The sequence below is a fragment of the Hyla sarda genome, chromosome 1 (genome assembly GCF_029499605.1).
Source record: "Hyla sarda isolate aHylSar1 chromosome 1, aHylSar1.hap1, whole genome shotgun sequence".
In the NCBI taxonomy this organism is placed as follows: domain Eukaryota; kingdom Metazoa; phylum Chordata; class Amphibia; order Anura; family Hylidae; genus Hyla; species Hyla sarda.
In genome coordinates this window covers 568,049,302-568,065,722 of record NC_079189.1, presented here as the reverse complement: position 1 = coordinate 568,065,722, position 16,421 = coordinate 568,049,302, and the positions used below count along the sequence as shown (strand labels likewise).

General features: G+C 51.3%; 1 protein-coding gene across 1 annotated transcript in view; it reads right to left on the bottom strand.

The window, feature by feature from the left end:
* Positions 1–1,693: 1,693 nt before the first annotated feature.
* LOC130275675 (uncharacterized) overlaps positions 1,694–16,421 on the bottom strand; it is a 62,844-nt gene continuing 48,116 nt past the window's right edge. The window contains exons 2-3 of the mRNA XM_056523941.1: positions 5,764–5,949; positions 1,694–2,289 (exon numbers count right to left, since the gene is read on the bottom strand). Coding sequence (XP_056379916.1) covers positions 1,694–2,289; positions 5,764–5,949 — 782 coding nt within the window. The remainder of the gene's footprint in view (positions 2,290–5,763; positions 5,950–16,421) is intronic.

The window sequence follows — 16,421 nt, the reverse complement described above, 5'->3', positions numbered from 1 at the left end:
AAAACTTAGGTGCAGGAACACTCAATCCCTATCAAAAGATAGGGGATAAATATCTGATTGTAGGGGGTCCGACTGCTGAGAACCCTTGCGATCTTCTGCACAGGACCCCGGCAGTCCCCAGTAATGTGGCATGTTGACCCCCCCCCCATGAAGTGGTGGCTGATACGCCTCCTCCATGCATCTTTATAGGGGAGTTAGAGATACAGCATTCGGGTATCTCAGGCTTTCCCATAGAGATACATAGAGGGGGTGTGTCAGTGGCCGCTTTTTGTGGGATTTGAAACCCTCTCTTCCTGAAGAGAACCTGGGTGCCATGTAGGAGATGGCGATGGGTCCAAGTGTTTGAACCCCCGCGATCAGACACTTCTTTCATATCCTTTGGAAAGGGGATAAGTGTTCCTGCACTGAAGTACTCCTTTAAGTGTAACAAATATGCAAAAAAAAAAAAAGAGAGAGAAATCAGTAAAGGGGCCAAATACTTTTTCATAGCACTGTATATGTCATCCAGTATTCAAAACATGTAGTAAAAACTGACCTAATAAAATCGTAACATTCGAGATCTTACCTCTTCAATTTGGTTTCTTTGTATAAGCAGTGCACAGGTTAAAAAAATCATGACATATGTTATGATGTCTCAGACTTATTATACGTTGCCTTTTCGTACCAAAATATATAAATTTAATGACACAAGAAAATCAGAAGGAACAAAACGTACATGAGACGTACACATTGTCTGAACATAATGGGTTCTCTTTTAGAGAAGAGCGAATCGAAACTGATGAACCCGAATTTGTTACGAATTTTAGAAAATAGTCGATTCGCAACAGATGCGAATATCGCCGCAATTCTATCACCCAAATCACATCATTAAATTCCATTTACTGCGGTGCAGGCTCCAGGGCATCTAAAATGGCGGATCAACATGTCAGTACATGGAGGAAGGAATGCTGGGTAGGCGGGAAGGCAAGGCAGGAAGGGAAGTAGGCAGGATGACCCTGAATTACATGCAGGATGTAGCCTATCAGCAGCCCAGGGGCGTAGGAACCAGGGAGGATGGATCCCCCCCCCCCCCCCACCAATTCAGGCTGGGGGACCGATAATGGTTTTATCTCCCCCCGCCCGCCGCTACTTTCAATAAGCACTGTCACTCCGGTAAGAAAATTTGAAATATACCTCATTCGGCAGGCCAGCTGATGCCTGCGGCCTGCCCATATTAGTTACTTGCTCTTTAAGACAGCAAGGAATTCTGGGGGATGAGGCGACGTGCCTGTGCGCAGCTACGTACTTGACTGGATGGGATTTTAGATACATCCCTTCCTCTCTAACCCACTCTTAACCACGTAACAACCCCTTCTCCCAATAGAAAAGACACTGACACCTGCTGTGGGAAAATTGGGCCGTGTGGCCCATTTATTTAACAAACCAATAAATAACATTTGAATATTTACATATAAACATAACCAAACTGGAGGGCACTCCCCTCCCCCAACCGGATTTGTGCAACACGCTTCTTACCCCTGGCCGCGAGCCCCTGGCCCCGGGGCACCCCGGTAACCTTCCGCACAATCCCTCGAACTCCTGAGGCCCAGAACCACCACCAGGAGGCCCAATTGAACCATCTCAAACATTTATCTTTCAAACTATTAACTTCCCGGGACCCTTTCACATGCCACAGATGAAAGACAGTGACACCTCACTGACCTTCATCCCGCCACACACGCAACGCCAGCTCAATACCCCCTTGCAAGGCCAACGCCCACAAATCCATTCCAATGTCATTTAAATGAATACCATCAGGATCCAAGAATTCCCAAGGCTCCCCCTCCAGATCAGTGTGCCTCACCACTATCCCCCCATTCCTACGAACAAAACGCCCCACCTCTTTGTTGAGCTTGACCCGAGCCTTATTCAAGCGATCCACCGACCTGGCGTGCCGCCACACCCGCCGAGCCACCATGTCAGACCAAACGAACAACAAACCTGGAAAGGTAGATTTTAGCCTCAGAATGTCAAGCTTAATGTCTCTAATTAACTCCCGTGACGATCGAAGGCCCAAATCATTGCCCCCAGCATGCACCACCAAGATGTCCGGGTGGCGGTCCAAAGAAGCGTTGAACTGTACCTCAGGGAGCACCCCGCACCACAGCATGCCACCAATTCCAATCCACCGCAACACCGCCAGGTCCCTCGAAAAACCCAGCTGCCTCCCGTCCCGTCTCACCGCAGCCCGGATCGCCCCCCTCCGAACATAGGAGTGACCAAAAATCCACACCAAGCACGGATCACGACCTGAAAAACACAAACAAGAAAACATAGCAAGCAGAATAACCCACGTAACATAATCATAACAGATGGGGACGAACATACAGACGAAAACGAGCAGACTCCCAACGCCCAATCCGCCGAATCACTTCCTCACCCATCCCCCACCGGGCCGCCTCAGTGGCGGCCCCTATCCTAAATGAATGAGAACTGTAATCCCCTGGCTCTAGCCCCCGTGCCTTCAAACATCTACGGAAAACAGACACAAATTGAAAGCGCGAGAGAGATGACCCATCCCTATGCACTAAAAAAGATCCCATACCATCCGGCCTCACTGACAGAAACGCCCGCACGCATCGCACCGGGCACACCAAGGACCCTGGCAACTCACCTAGAACCACCCAACAACCCCGACCTCTCAGATCAGTTTTGGACCTGCGTAAAAAACAACTCACCCCCTCCGCCTGCAAAATCACATCCCCATACAACAAACCCCCAACCACCGATCTACTCTGAGCAACCAGTTCCGAAATTCGAAAGGCCCCAAAAAAGGCCAACACAAACGCCACCCGAAACAACAGCACCTCGTAAGCATCCGTGCATTCACACTCCACCCGTTCCACCAGGAAACCCAACAAATCAAAAGAAACCGGGCGACGCCTATCCGGCTGCGTACCCCCCCTACGGTATCCCATAAGGGCGCGACGCACTAAAAAATGCTTAGTGGCATCCCCCAGGCCCCGCACCAAAAACCAAAACGCCAGAGCTGACATACGGCGTGACACACCCGAAACAGACACCCCCGACTCAAACTGCATCCCCACAAAATACAGCACCACAGTCACCCAGTCCTCAGTACCAGCACACACACCCACCCTCTCCAGTAACACCTCCCATTCACCCCAAACCTTTGAATACGCAGACCAAGTGCGAGCACTCAGTGACCTCTGAATCAACTGCGCCGCCGCTCCCAAACCACGCTCCACAGCCAATCGGGGCAAGGGATCCCGCTCCGCCTCCGGTGCCAGCACGCGAAACCTGTCCCACTGTGAACGAGAAAGAGAATCAGCGACAGAGTTGACAACACCTGGAACATGTACAGCAACAAACTGCGCATTCAACAACAATCCCCGCAGAACCAAATGACGAAGCAAGCGCAAAACCGACGGAGAACTAGAAGTCTGATTATTAATCGCATGGACCACCCCCCTATTTTGTCACAACGAAAACGGACCCTCCTATCCCTCAGCCGATCCCCCCAAATTTCCGTTGCCACCACAATAGGAAACAGCTCCAACACAACTAGATTAGCCACCAAACCCGCCGCACGCCAAGAATCCGGCCACCCCGCCGCACTCCACTCCCCTTGAAAAAATGACCCATAACCTACCGAACCCGATGCATCGGTAAACAATTCCAACTCAGCATCATCAACCACCTCCGCCATCCACATGGACCTGCCGTTGTAAACCGACAAAAAGGAATCCCACACTTCCAAGTCTGCACGCACCTCCCCAGACAACCTAACATAGTGATGCAGAACCGTCACCCCCGCCGTGGCCAAGGACAAACGTCTACAAAAAACCCTACCCATAGGTAAAATCCTACAGGCAAAATTCAATTTCCCCAACAACGACTGGACCTCCTTCAAAGGTGCCCTCTTACAACGCCGACACTGCTGCACACACTGCCTCAAATCCGCCAACTTATCCTCCGGCAAGCGACACTCCATACGATCCGAATCAATCACTATACCCAAAAACTTCACCACCGTGGACGGTCCCTCCGTCTTATCAGGAGCTAACGGGACCCCAAAACGCTGCGCTACCGCCTCCATAGTATGCAACAACACCGAACAAATCCGAGAGCCCCTGGGCCCCAAAAAAAGAAAGTCGTCAAGGTAATGCAGCACAGAGGACCAGCCGGCCTCCTGCCGCACCACCCATTCCAAAAAACAACTAAAAGCCTCAAAATACGCACATGAAATCGAACAGCCCATTGGTAAACAACAATCAACAAAATACTGACCCTCCCAACGAATTCCTAATAAATGAAAACTACCCGGATGGACCGGCAACAAACGGAACGCCGATTCCACATCCGTCTTGGCCAATAATGCCCCTTGTCCAAACTTCCGAACCCACCGCACCGCTGCATCAAAAGAGGTATATGTCACCGCACACACACCCTCCTCAATCCCATCATTAACCGAAGCCCCAGCCGGGTAAGACAAATGATGTATCAATCTGAACTTGCCCGGCTCCATTTTAGGAACCAGGCCTAGCGGTGAAACCACCAAATACGCCAATGGCGGGTCCGGAAAAGGACCCGCCATCCTGCCCAACGCCACCTCACTTTGCAGCTTAGCCGTGACCACCTGAGGATGACCATAAGCCGAAACCAAATTGCGCCCCCCAACCCCCTGCGCAACTGCCGAACTGGGAATCACAAAACCCAAACTAAAACCCTCCTCCAACAAAACCGCCGCCGACCTATTTGGGTACTGTCTTAAAAACGGCCGCATCACGTCCACCCTCACTGGAGTCGCCCGGGACGCTGAAGCCTCAGCTCCCTTTCCTTTCCCACGCTTAAAACATCGGGAGAAACTGTGAGCCCCCCCACACCCCGAACATTCATGCTTAAATTTACAATCTGAGAGGAAGCGGCAATGCCCTTCATTATACTGCCAACAGCAGCCCCGACGCGAACCGGCCGACTGTCCGGCCGCTGAGAAACCGCCGGCCGCCCCCTGAAAGGGCTGAGACCCCCCACGAGGAGCGGCCATAAGTCGCATCCATAAACTTATGTCCTTATGATCCCACCTCAAGGAAGCCCGGACCGCCTTGCGCTGACGAAAATGCTCGTCGTAACGCAGCCACGCCACTCCCCCATACACCCGGTACGCCTCACCAATAGAATCAAAATAACAAAAAAGCGCCGAACAATGTTCTGGTGCCTTCTCCCCAATAACACTCGCCAGGATAGAAAAGGCCTGCATCCAATTAGTAAACGTGCGAGGTATCAGCCGATACCGCCGTTTCTCCTCCTCCTCCTTCTTACTCTCCTCCGGCTTCTTCCTATCTAAATTAAATTTTTCCAACGGAAGCAAGGAGAAGATCTCGACATATTCGTCCTTCCAGATCTTCTCCTTCACTTCCGGTTTCAAGTGAGCCCCCAGGGGCCCCTCAAAACAGACATACACTTCCCCTTTCGCGGAGTCCGCCATACGGACATCCTCCGCCGCTGCCTTAGCGACCGCTGCAGCTCCCGCAGCACCTCCACCCACGGCCGATGCCACCACCGACCCGCCCCCCGCCGGCGCCTCAACCTGTACTCCCGCCGCCGGAGCAACCCACACAGGAACCGGGGACGCCCCCACAGCCGTACCCCCAGGACGCCCAGACAAAACACTCATTAACTGTGAAAGCAAAACCCGCAACCCCCCATCCCCCGTCACATTCAAAGGAACAGGCTCCAACCCCAAATCCCCAGAGGACTCACCAGGCTGACCCGAAGCCGATGCCCCAGCAGCCGCAGGCCTGGGCGTCCTCTCCCTGGAACCGCCGGCCGCACTCCTGTCGTCCAGCGCTGTTGAAGGTCCCGCCAAATCCGCTCCAGGCTCCCGCCGACGAATGACCGCCTCACCGGCCGCCCTCCTTTCCGGATTCGCCAGCTCCTCTTCAGCATCTGCAGCACAATCAGAAAGGGAAGAATCAGAAGGAGAATATTCCCCAACTGCAGTTCCAGACCTGCCATGCCGACTCCTACCACCAGGTGGCGCCCTCTCACTGTAGCACTCCAGCCAGCCCATCTTCCCTCACAGGCAGAGAGACACTGACAGAAGATCTCCGAGCTCTGGCCTCCCCTGCACTCCCGGAGCTCTGCTGCTGTGCTGTACGCTGCTGGGCTGCACTCAGAGAAGGTGAGCCAGCCGTGTCCCTGCTGCCTCCGGGCCTCCTCTCCTCTGCAGACCTGGCCCCAGAACGCTGCCTAGAGCCCGACCCTGCACTGGACAGGGCCGGCCCTGCCTCCCCTCCTCCACCCTGCCGGGCCTCACGTCGGGCAGATGAAGAGACCGCAGCCGCCATCACAGGGGGACCGGCAGCTCCGGCCGTCCCCCGATCACTCCTGGTGCCCTTCCTCGACGATCTCCGACCTGACACCCCCACCTCAGGGACGGCCGCACCACCACCCGGGCCGCACAGTGGGGAAGGAGCGGAGGGACCAGCAGCTGCCCCCCCTCCTGCATCCTCTGCCCTACGCCCTGACACTGTCCCCCGGGAAGCCGCACTGGAAGTGCCCCCGCACACTGTACCTGCCATCTCCCGGGAAGACCGCACAGGGCTCAGGCACTGCCGCCTGCTACGGGGAGTGGGCTCAGGACTCAGACGCTCCGGAGCCCTGGATCTACGGGACCCGCACCGCAAGCCAGGGAGGGGGTCAGCCTGCACCCCACTCCCGATCCCCAGGACCCCCCGCACCTGTTCCTGCACCCAAGTATCCCCATGAGACGCTGCAGCAGCCCGGAGGTGGGTGAAAAGATCATCCAGGAACGACATGGCACCTTCTTCTCGCTTCTACACGCCGACTGGTGAGTACCCTCCCCCCCTGGGGCACCCCCCTATATACACTCCTCCCCCTCCCCTCCAGATGACCTCTCTTTCACTCCACTATCGAGCCACCTGCTACTGTCCCTTAAAGGAGCAGCAGCCATTTAACCCTTTAACCCCCATTCTCTTGAAATATACCTCTAACCCCATTAACCCTTACAAACATCTGGGAGGGCCACTAAAACCCCCGTCAAGACGCCACTACGCCAGGGGTTCCCCCGCTCCGTTTGCTCCCAGCAGCGTAGCCAGGCCCGGACTGGCCATTGCGCACACCGGGCATTTTCCCGGTGGGCCGGACCGTCTGTGGGCTGGGCCGTCCCCCTGCCTGCTCTTAATACTAAGCAGCCGCAGTTGCAGTCACAGCTATAAGAGCTCTGACTGTGTGGGCATGCTGGGACTTGTAGTTTTGCAACAGCTGGAGGCACCCAGGTTGGGAAACACTGATCTATCTGTTAATCTATCAATCTACCTATCACTCAGTGGCGTCGCTAGGGGGGGGCCAGAGGGGGCCATGGCCCCCCCTAGATCAGGCCGTGCCCCCCCTTGGGCCCCCCCAATTTAAAATAAATAGGGATGTCCCGATACATTGATGGCTCCGCCCCCAGCACAGGAGAGGAGGGGTCGAGAGCTGACAGGTCACACAGCACAGCACAGCATGTGAGGTGAGTGATGTCCCCGTGTCCTGCCTCTCTCCCCCCCTGATCAGCAGTATAACCCGGGGCTGGGTCATGTGTATAGTAGCAGTCCAGAGGGGTCACTTTCCCTCCTCCAGTGTCCACAGGTCACCAACAGGCCACATTATCACAACTATTTTGGGGAAAAATCGCGGAAAAAATTGCGCGCTTTTACCACGATTTTTTGCAAATCGCGGTAAAACAGCGCAATTTTTGCTGCGATTTTTCCATAAATTGTTCTGGTAATGTGTCCTGTTGGAGACCTGTGGACACTGGAGGAGGGAAAGTGACCCCTCTGGAAGGACAACATGTGAACACATTAACCCCTCATTAACCCCTCAAGGGTACATTCACATGTACAGGATCTGCTGCATATTTTTGCTGCATATTTTGTGCAGCTGATTTTGCAACCCATTAGCTTCAATAGGTAGCAAAATCAGCTGCAGAAAATATGCAGCAGATCCTGTACGTGTGAGCGTATCCTAAGGGCTCATTCAGGGGTGGATCCACAGTGTATTTTACGCTGCGGATCCGCCGACAATGGACCCTTCAGTGCTGCCTCTATCTGTGCCTGCTCATAATGGCAATCCTCCGCTACGAGCAGACACACTTTGATGTGTATACTCGCACACATCATGGCCGCTCCTACTGCTTTCTGAGCTAGGCCGAGAGCACCCGCGATGTGTTCTCGTAGCGGAGGATTGCCGTTATGAGCAGGCACAGATGGAGGCAGCACTGTAGGGTCCATTGTCGGGGGATCCGCAGCGTAAAATATGCTGGGGATCCATCCGTGTAAATGAGACCTAAGGACACAAGGCGTATGTGTACGCACAGTGCCTGCTCCCACTGTGTTGTATAAATCATTAGCTAGAACCCTCAGCTAATGCCAGACATCACCAATCAGGCTGATGTCCGACATTAACACTTTAGATGCCGCTATCAAATTTGATGGTAGTGTCCAAAGGTTTTAACGCCTTAAGGTCCGAGCATTTTTCCGTTTTTGTACTTTTGTTTTTTCCTCCTTACCTTTTAAAAATCATAACCCTTTCAATTTTGCACCTAAAAGTCCATATGATGGCTTATTTTTTGCGCCACCAATTCTACTTTATAATGACATCAGTCATTTACCCAAAAATCTATGGCAAAAACGGAAAAAAAATATCATTGTGTTTATATATATATATATATATATATATATATATGAATATATATATATATGTGTGTGTGTGTATATATATATATGTATATATATATATATACACACATACACACGTTTTAAAATTGCCCCCCCACTTTTGTCACTGGCCCCCCATGTGCCCCCCCTAAATTTGAATGCTGGAGAGGCCACTGCTATCACTTAGTGTTTTCTAACAGGAGTTCCTCCAGCTGTTTCATAACTACAACTCCCAGCATGCCTTTGGCTGTGTGGGCATGCTGAAAGTTGTTGTTGTGCAACAGCTGGAGGCACACTGGTTGGGAAACACTGACGTCTCTATCTATCTAGCATACTTAAAGGGGTTATCCACCATAAGGTGATTTTAGTACGTACCTGGCAGACAGTAATGGACATACTTAGGAAGGATCTGCGCTTGTCTTGGGGCTAAATGGGGCTAATGTTAAGTCATGAGATTACCATAATACTGTGTCAAGCATTTTGTGAACTTGTTTTTCCTGTTTGACTTTTCTTTTTTTGACTACAAATCCCACAATTCCATTTTCCTCCCTCCCACAAATCAGCCACCCCACCCATTGAAACATAAATGAGCTGCAGACCTGTGGTTTTCAATTAGCGTGCCTCCAGCTGTTGCATTAGTGGCTGATTGATCCCTCCACCCTTTGAAGAAGACAGGCTCCCTGTCATCAGCTGACTAGTGAGTCAGGTCTCGGCCGCATTGCAAGCTGGGAAAAACCCGAGACAACAGTCATTTTGTATGCTGGTAAAAATAAATAGTGAGGTGAAATTCACAGAAGAATTGTGAGAAAACCGTCACACACTATACAGACACTATATTATGAACTACACTAACTTTACAGCTCCTGTAGCATAGCCAAATAAAAAATATTCCCGGAATACCCCTTTAAAGGTAAAACTGTCAGTAAAGTCAGCCACACTAACCAGTGGTACTGGCTGGTAGTGCAGGTGATGCTGATAAAAATGATGCTAACCTTCACGTTTTGTGATTATGGTAATGAGGACCAAGTGGCATGGGCGGGGTGAGAAGCTTGCCTTCGGGCACTGTGACATCTGCCGGGGTAATGAATATTCATCCCCTCCCTCCGCTTCTCCCTCTCCGCTTCCAAAAAACATCTTCTGCACATGTGCCGCTTCCTGGGTACACCCGGAAGTGGCCTCAGCGCAGCTTCAGTACAGCCCAGGAAGCGGCACATGTGCAGAAGACGTGTTTGGAAAGTGGAGAGGGAAAGGGAGGGAGGGAATTAATATTCATTAGCCCAGTCAATGTCACAGTGCCCGAAGGCAAGTGTGGCCTCAAACACCTGCCGGCCTCAGTGGAACCAAAGCCGTGAGTTAAACCTAAATCCCCGCTATTGCTAGCGTGACTACTGGACTGCAATTAACCCCTAAATCCAGTGGAGCAAGGCATAGTATCAAAAGACTCAATGCTAAAGTCCTAACCTTTGTCAATAATCAAACAAAAGCTGTTGTTATACCCAGAGACTGTTGTAATATTGAAGCTTGCACAAAACCTTCAGTAAACGTTAATGCTGTTTCAGAAAACTCTCCGGTTGTGGACAATCTATTCTTCTTATCTACCTCTCTATCGCTCTTGGGAAGGGTGGCAGTAGGAAAATCTTTATTGAGGAGCCCACACCCTGGCGTCACGAATAGCAAGGATTAACAAGCACCCTTTGGTTACCGCACAACTACACTCCCCATACCCTACATCCCCCAGGCCATCACATAGCTTTTTGGCGTCTTATGAACAGGACACGGGTGTGTGCCTCCAGCTGTTGCCACCAAGTAAAGTGTACTCCCCCTATATAAAAGACTGTCCCAATGTGTTACGGAGCACCATATAATTGTACGGAAAATTGCGTATGGTGCCGTGTGCAGAGAGCACACGCGAAAAGAGGGGGCCTGCAATCTTCCTCCACTGCCTGATGACGATGACGACTGGCAAGATACCCCTCCAGGGGACACCGCAGGGACACCTGGAACTCCATCACCGGTGAGATTGTGCCCTCACCACCGCACTGGGGGTTCGTGGGCTGAGATCCCGACGGAGGAATTCTCTGTTAGCACCCAATCAAAGGCAGCTTTCTCTTCCTCCACCAGCTTCCTCCACCAGCCCGCCTGCAGTATGCACGACCGTGCTTACCTAAATTGCCCCAATGGGTCTTTGGGGATGAACCTGACTTTATCCAATATATGCATTATGTGCTTCAACGCCTGCCTGAGAAACCCCTACCATCGGCTCCTAAGGTGCAACAAGAAAAGGCCCGCCAGGAGGGGAAAATAGCCGACCTGATGGAAAAAATTAAAGTCCCGTCACAAAGAACTTCACGCCCCCAAGCATGTACATCTGCCTCTTGAGGAGAGGATCCGCTACCAAGAGAACACCAAAGAGATGGAGGCACTCTTCATTCGCAAGTGGGATCATCCCCGAGAAGGGGAGAAGCCCTTGGAACGTCGTAGAGCAACAGTGGCCAAGTTCGACAAGGTCAGGGGTTATGGTACCCTCATTGATTGCCACACCGGCTATACCATCCTCGTAAACCGGCAAGCTGTACAGAGGTCATATCTTCATAAGAAGTTCCATTCCCTGGAGGTGGGTGAGATAGTGGAGTACACCCCCATCCAGGGCCTGCGAGGAGAGTGGGCTGCCGCAGTCATAGGCCAGCCGCTCCAACCCAGTTGTCCTTCAAGTACTTTCCCTCTGATGATTGGGAAGCGGATCCCTTCCAGCTGAGGCCGAAATGGCCTGCTCCTGATGCCTCCACCAACATACCCAAGGAGGAGGAGTCTTTACAGCAGCACCCACTTCCTTCTGCCTTCAACAAAGTAGCCTGGCCTACTCCCATCCAGGAGGTTTGGCCTCAACCGCGGGTACCAACCAAAGTACCTGGGTCTACTCCCGACAAGGAGCTTTGGCCTCCCCCCCCAGGTACCAACAAATGTGCTGTGACCCACGCCTGATGAGGAGGTGGGGCCGAATCAACCAGCACCAACTGTTAACCTCAATCCTTCAGTGTCACAGTCTACCTTTACTAATGTGGTGTGGGAGAGCCACATTAACTCTTTGCCTGCTCGTGATCCTGAGAGGGGTAGAGGCACTAGGCGAGGAGCAGGACGATATTGCCAGAGTTGCATCTGAACTGTGACATTTATACAGCTTTAAAGTTTTGTTGTCTTTACAGACTCTTTTCCTGCAACAGTTCAAGAAATGTGCCTAGCAAGACTGTGCTAAGACTGTTGAAGTTGTAATGTAACCATCAAGCTTTTGTGCCTGGTCCTTAGACCAAGAGACTCCTAGAGGTAGGAGATTCGTAAGTGTGTGCCCGGCTAGAGCTGGTAGCCGTGAAGTTTAGACTCTTAGTGCAGGTGGACTGCTGTTTATGTGTTTCCCCGAAAATAAACCCTACCCCGAAAGTAAGCCCTAGCAGTATTTTCAGGGTGGGCTGCAATATAAGCCCTACCCCAAAAATAAGACCTAGGCCAGGGGTAATCAACTGGCGGACCGCGGTCCAGATCCGGACCGTGGCCGCCAGTAATGCCCGCAAACCCGACCCCACCCCCCCCCGTCCCTGGCCACCCACCGCCCTCCTTTGGCTGGTCCCATATCTAACTATCTATCTTACATCTTCATACCGTACGGAAGCTGTAGCGGGACCTCCTTCTGTTGCTTAGCAGCCGGGGCAGGGACGCTGTCACTTTAAAACGTCGGCGCGTGTGCACGGCCGACGTCACGGACTTATCGCGCGTGTGCACGGCCGACGTCACGGACATGTCCCTGCCCACAGCTGCTAAGCAACAGAAGGAGGTCCCGCTGCCGCTGAGAGCTTCAGCTTCTGTACTGTATGAAGTTGTGAGGTACGGTAGTTTATTATGGCAGAGGGGTGGGGGGCACTGTAGGAGTGTGGAGGATGACAAAGGAAGGGGAGGATGGGGGGCTGTAGCAGTGTGGAGGATGGGGGGCTGTATTAGTGTGGAGGATGGGGGGGCTGTAGCAGTGTGGAGGATGGGGGAGCGGTAGCAGTGTGGAGGATGGGGGGGGCTGTAGCAGTGTGGAGGATGGGGGGCTGTGGGAGGATGGGGGGCTGTAGCAGTGTGGAAGATGGGGGGCTGTGGGAGGATGGAGGGCTTTAGCAGTGTGGAGGATGGGGGGCTGTAGCAGTGTGGAAGATGGGGGGGGGGGGTGCGGCATCCTCCACACTGCTACAGCCCCCCATCCTCCACACTGCTACAGCCCCCCATCCTCCCACAGCCCCCCATCCTCCACACTCCTGCAGCCCCCCCCCTTAAATAAATAAGCCCTACCCTGAAAATAAGCCCTAGTGTGTTTTTTTTGGACTAAAATTAATATAAGACCCAGGCTTATTTTCGGAGAAACACGGTACCTCAAAAGTAACATGACATTCGTCGTGAAAGTTGCACTTATCAGGTGAATGCACCAAACCCTGTTGGAGTGTTCAATAAATGCTTATGCTAGAATTGAAGGTAACCTAGGTAAGGTTTATCTGTTGTGTTCTAGGGATAGTGCGTATAGCCAAGGGACCCTAGTAGCCAGTCTTCTTGGTAGAAAGCCTCAAGCAAGCCAATATAATCTCAGTGTACTAAACAGGTAGCTAACATGGCAAAAATGTATAGTAAGACTCAAAAATGTATAGTGAGACTCAAAAATGTATCGTAAGACTTAATTATATATATGTTCTATAGTAATGTATAGTACTTACCTTGTTTGGACTCGCAGGACCTTCGGTCACGTGACCATGCTAGTAACCTCTATGGTATGTTGCAGGACCTTAGGAGGTCCTTGGGTCATGTGTTACCCACAAATCTCTGTAATGATGATTGACATCAGTGTGGACCAATTAGCAGTAGTCCAGCCCCTGCCCATATAAGGGAGCTGCATCCAATTATCGCTCTCTTGGGTTGCTGCTCTCGTGGATGCCGGACTAACAGGACGGTGCTACGCAACTTTAAAAGGCACGCTAGGCCTCAAACACCTGCCGGCCTCAGTGGAACCAAAGCCGTGAGTTAAACCTAAATCCCCGCTATTGCTAGCGTGACTACTGGACCGCAATTAACCCCTTAATCCAGTGGAGCAACGCATAATATCAAAAGACTCTTAATGATAAAGTCCCAACCTTTGTCAATCATCAAGCAAAAGCTGTTGTTATACCCAGAGACTGTTGTAATATTGAAGCCTGCAGAAAATCTTTAGTAAACGTTAATGCTGTTTCAGAAAACTCTCCGGTTGTGGACAATCTATTCTTCTTATCTACCTCCCTATCGCTCTTGGGAAGGGTGGCGGTAGGGAAAGCTTTATTGAGGAGCCCACACCCTGGCATCACGAATAGCAAGGGTTAACAAGCACTCCGCATACCCTACATCCCCCAGGCTATCACACAAGCTTCTCACCCCGCCCGTGCCACTTGGTCCTCACTACCATAATAACAAAACGGAATATAACAACAGAACAAGGGGACGGATCCTGGCAAGGATAGCATCATTTTAATCAGCATCACGTGCACTACCAGCCAGTACCACTGTTTAGTGCGGGTTGTTTGCTTACAGTTTTCCTTTAAACAGCAGAAAGGAGGGCCCGCTGTGAGCCCCTAACCCCAAGTCTAGCCCCAAACCTCTATTCACTTAGACTGCAGGGTGGGCTGCGGGTACTTTAAGGCAAGCACAGGGGCTGCCAGGGGCAGGCACTACTTTATGGGGGCACTATCTACTGGGAGCATTACTTACCTGGGTAAAATACCTACTAGTGGTACTACCTACTGAGAGCACTACTTATCATGGGCATTACCTACCTGGGGGCACTACCTACTAGAACATTACCTATCTTGCAACTTACCTACTACCTACTGGGGACATTACCTACTACCTACCTTTTAGGGCATTAACTACAACCTATCTGGGGGCATCACCTGGTACCTACTGGGGGCATAACCTACCTGGGGGTACTACTTTCTGGTAGCATTACCTATACCCTACCTAACAGAGGCATTACCTGCTTGGGAGCAATACGAGGGGCATTCCCTATGTACTGGGGGCATTACCAACCTACTGGGGGCTTCTAACTTATTGGGGAGATTCTCTACCTACCTGCTGGGGGCATTACCTAGGGCACTGAGAGTAGGGAACAGGTGTGGAATGTGCTTAAAAAGTGTGGAGCCTAATATGTTTGTTGCTTGGCAGATTCTGCGGTGACAACTCATGATTGGAAGAATAATTCATGATGATCTAAGCAAGACAGAGAAGAAAAGATAAGAGAATGACTCCAAGAAGACGCTTTCTGTGATGTAACTGCACTGTAATCACTTATACAGTCTGCAGTGCCTCTATAGAGCCAGGGTCACTACTATATGGGCTTTGTATTGGGGATATTGGTTTCTTTTCAGTGGGTTTAATACAGTCACTATGTGGTGGTAATGGTAGTGGTCATGTTGTAGCAGTATTATTCTTATTTGTATACTGGTATTATTGGTAATATTCGTCTCAGTATACAGGATTTGGTCAGTAACAGTATGATGGGAATATGTATGGCAATAAAAGTGCTCCTTTTATACTGGTATTATTGGTCTCAGTATACAGGATTTGGTCAGTAACAGTGTGATGTTGATATGTACTGTATAGTGATAATACTCCTCCTTTTTATACGGGTATTATTGGTAATATTGGTCTCAGTATACAGGATTTGGTCAGAAACAATATGATGGTAATAAGTATGGTGATATTTCTCCTTATATACCAGTGTTATTTTGTAACTGTATGCTTTATTTAGAGGTTTTTATCATGGGAAATTGTCTTACCTTAACAGGCTAGGTACATAAAGTGTATTTCAGGCATATTCATAGTCTCTGGCTGGAGGCACATGGTAAGTGAACTATTACACCCTGTTAACACTGGTGTGGTACTGCGTGGCGGCTGCTCCTGCCGTGGCACCGTGCCAGCGTGGCAGGGGGCATCCCGTGGGCTGGTTCGAGTGGCATTTGGGGCTAGCAGGTCGTCCTTCTAACGTGGGCACTGGTGTTGTGGCGGTGGTGGTCGCCGCGTGGTGCCGCGCCATTTTATGCTAGGGATGTTAGGGACCCACCACATCCAGGTGGCCGTGACGAGGCTGGCGGGCTTCATGCACTTTATGATCATAAAGTACACAAACTACCTGTTTGTTTGTTTTATATATTTTGCTGAGAAGCGCTAGATCATTTGTGCATATTATGGATGTGCGACCATGTCTTTTTTTTGTCTCTGTATCCACATTTTTGTATTTTCCTTTCCGTTTTCTTGTTTTTTCTTGTTTTTGCTGCTTGGTCTGCACTTCTCCCCTCCCCCATAGCCCTTGCACATAGAGCAGGAAGTGCTCTAGGGCCCCTCCCTTCCTGGCTAGGATTCCAGTCTCTGGCTGGAGGCACCTGGTAAGTGAACTATTACACCCTGTTCACACTGGTGTGGTACTGCGTGATGGCTGCTCCTGCCGTGGCACCGTGTCTGCATGGGGTGGGCGTCCCATGGGCTGGTTCAAGTGTCATTTGGGGCTGCTCGGCCAGCGGGTCGTTCCCCTCCCGTGGGCACTGGTGTCGTGGCGATGGTGGTCGCCGCGTGGTGCCGCACCATTTTATGCTAGGGATGTTAGGGACCCGCCACATCCAGGTGGCCGTGACGAGGCTGGCGGGCTTCATGCAC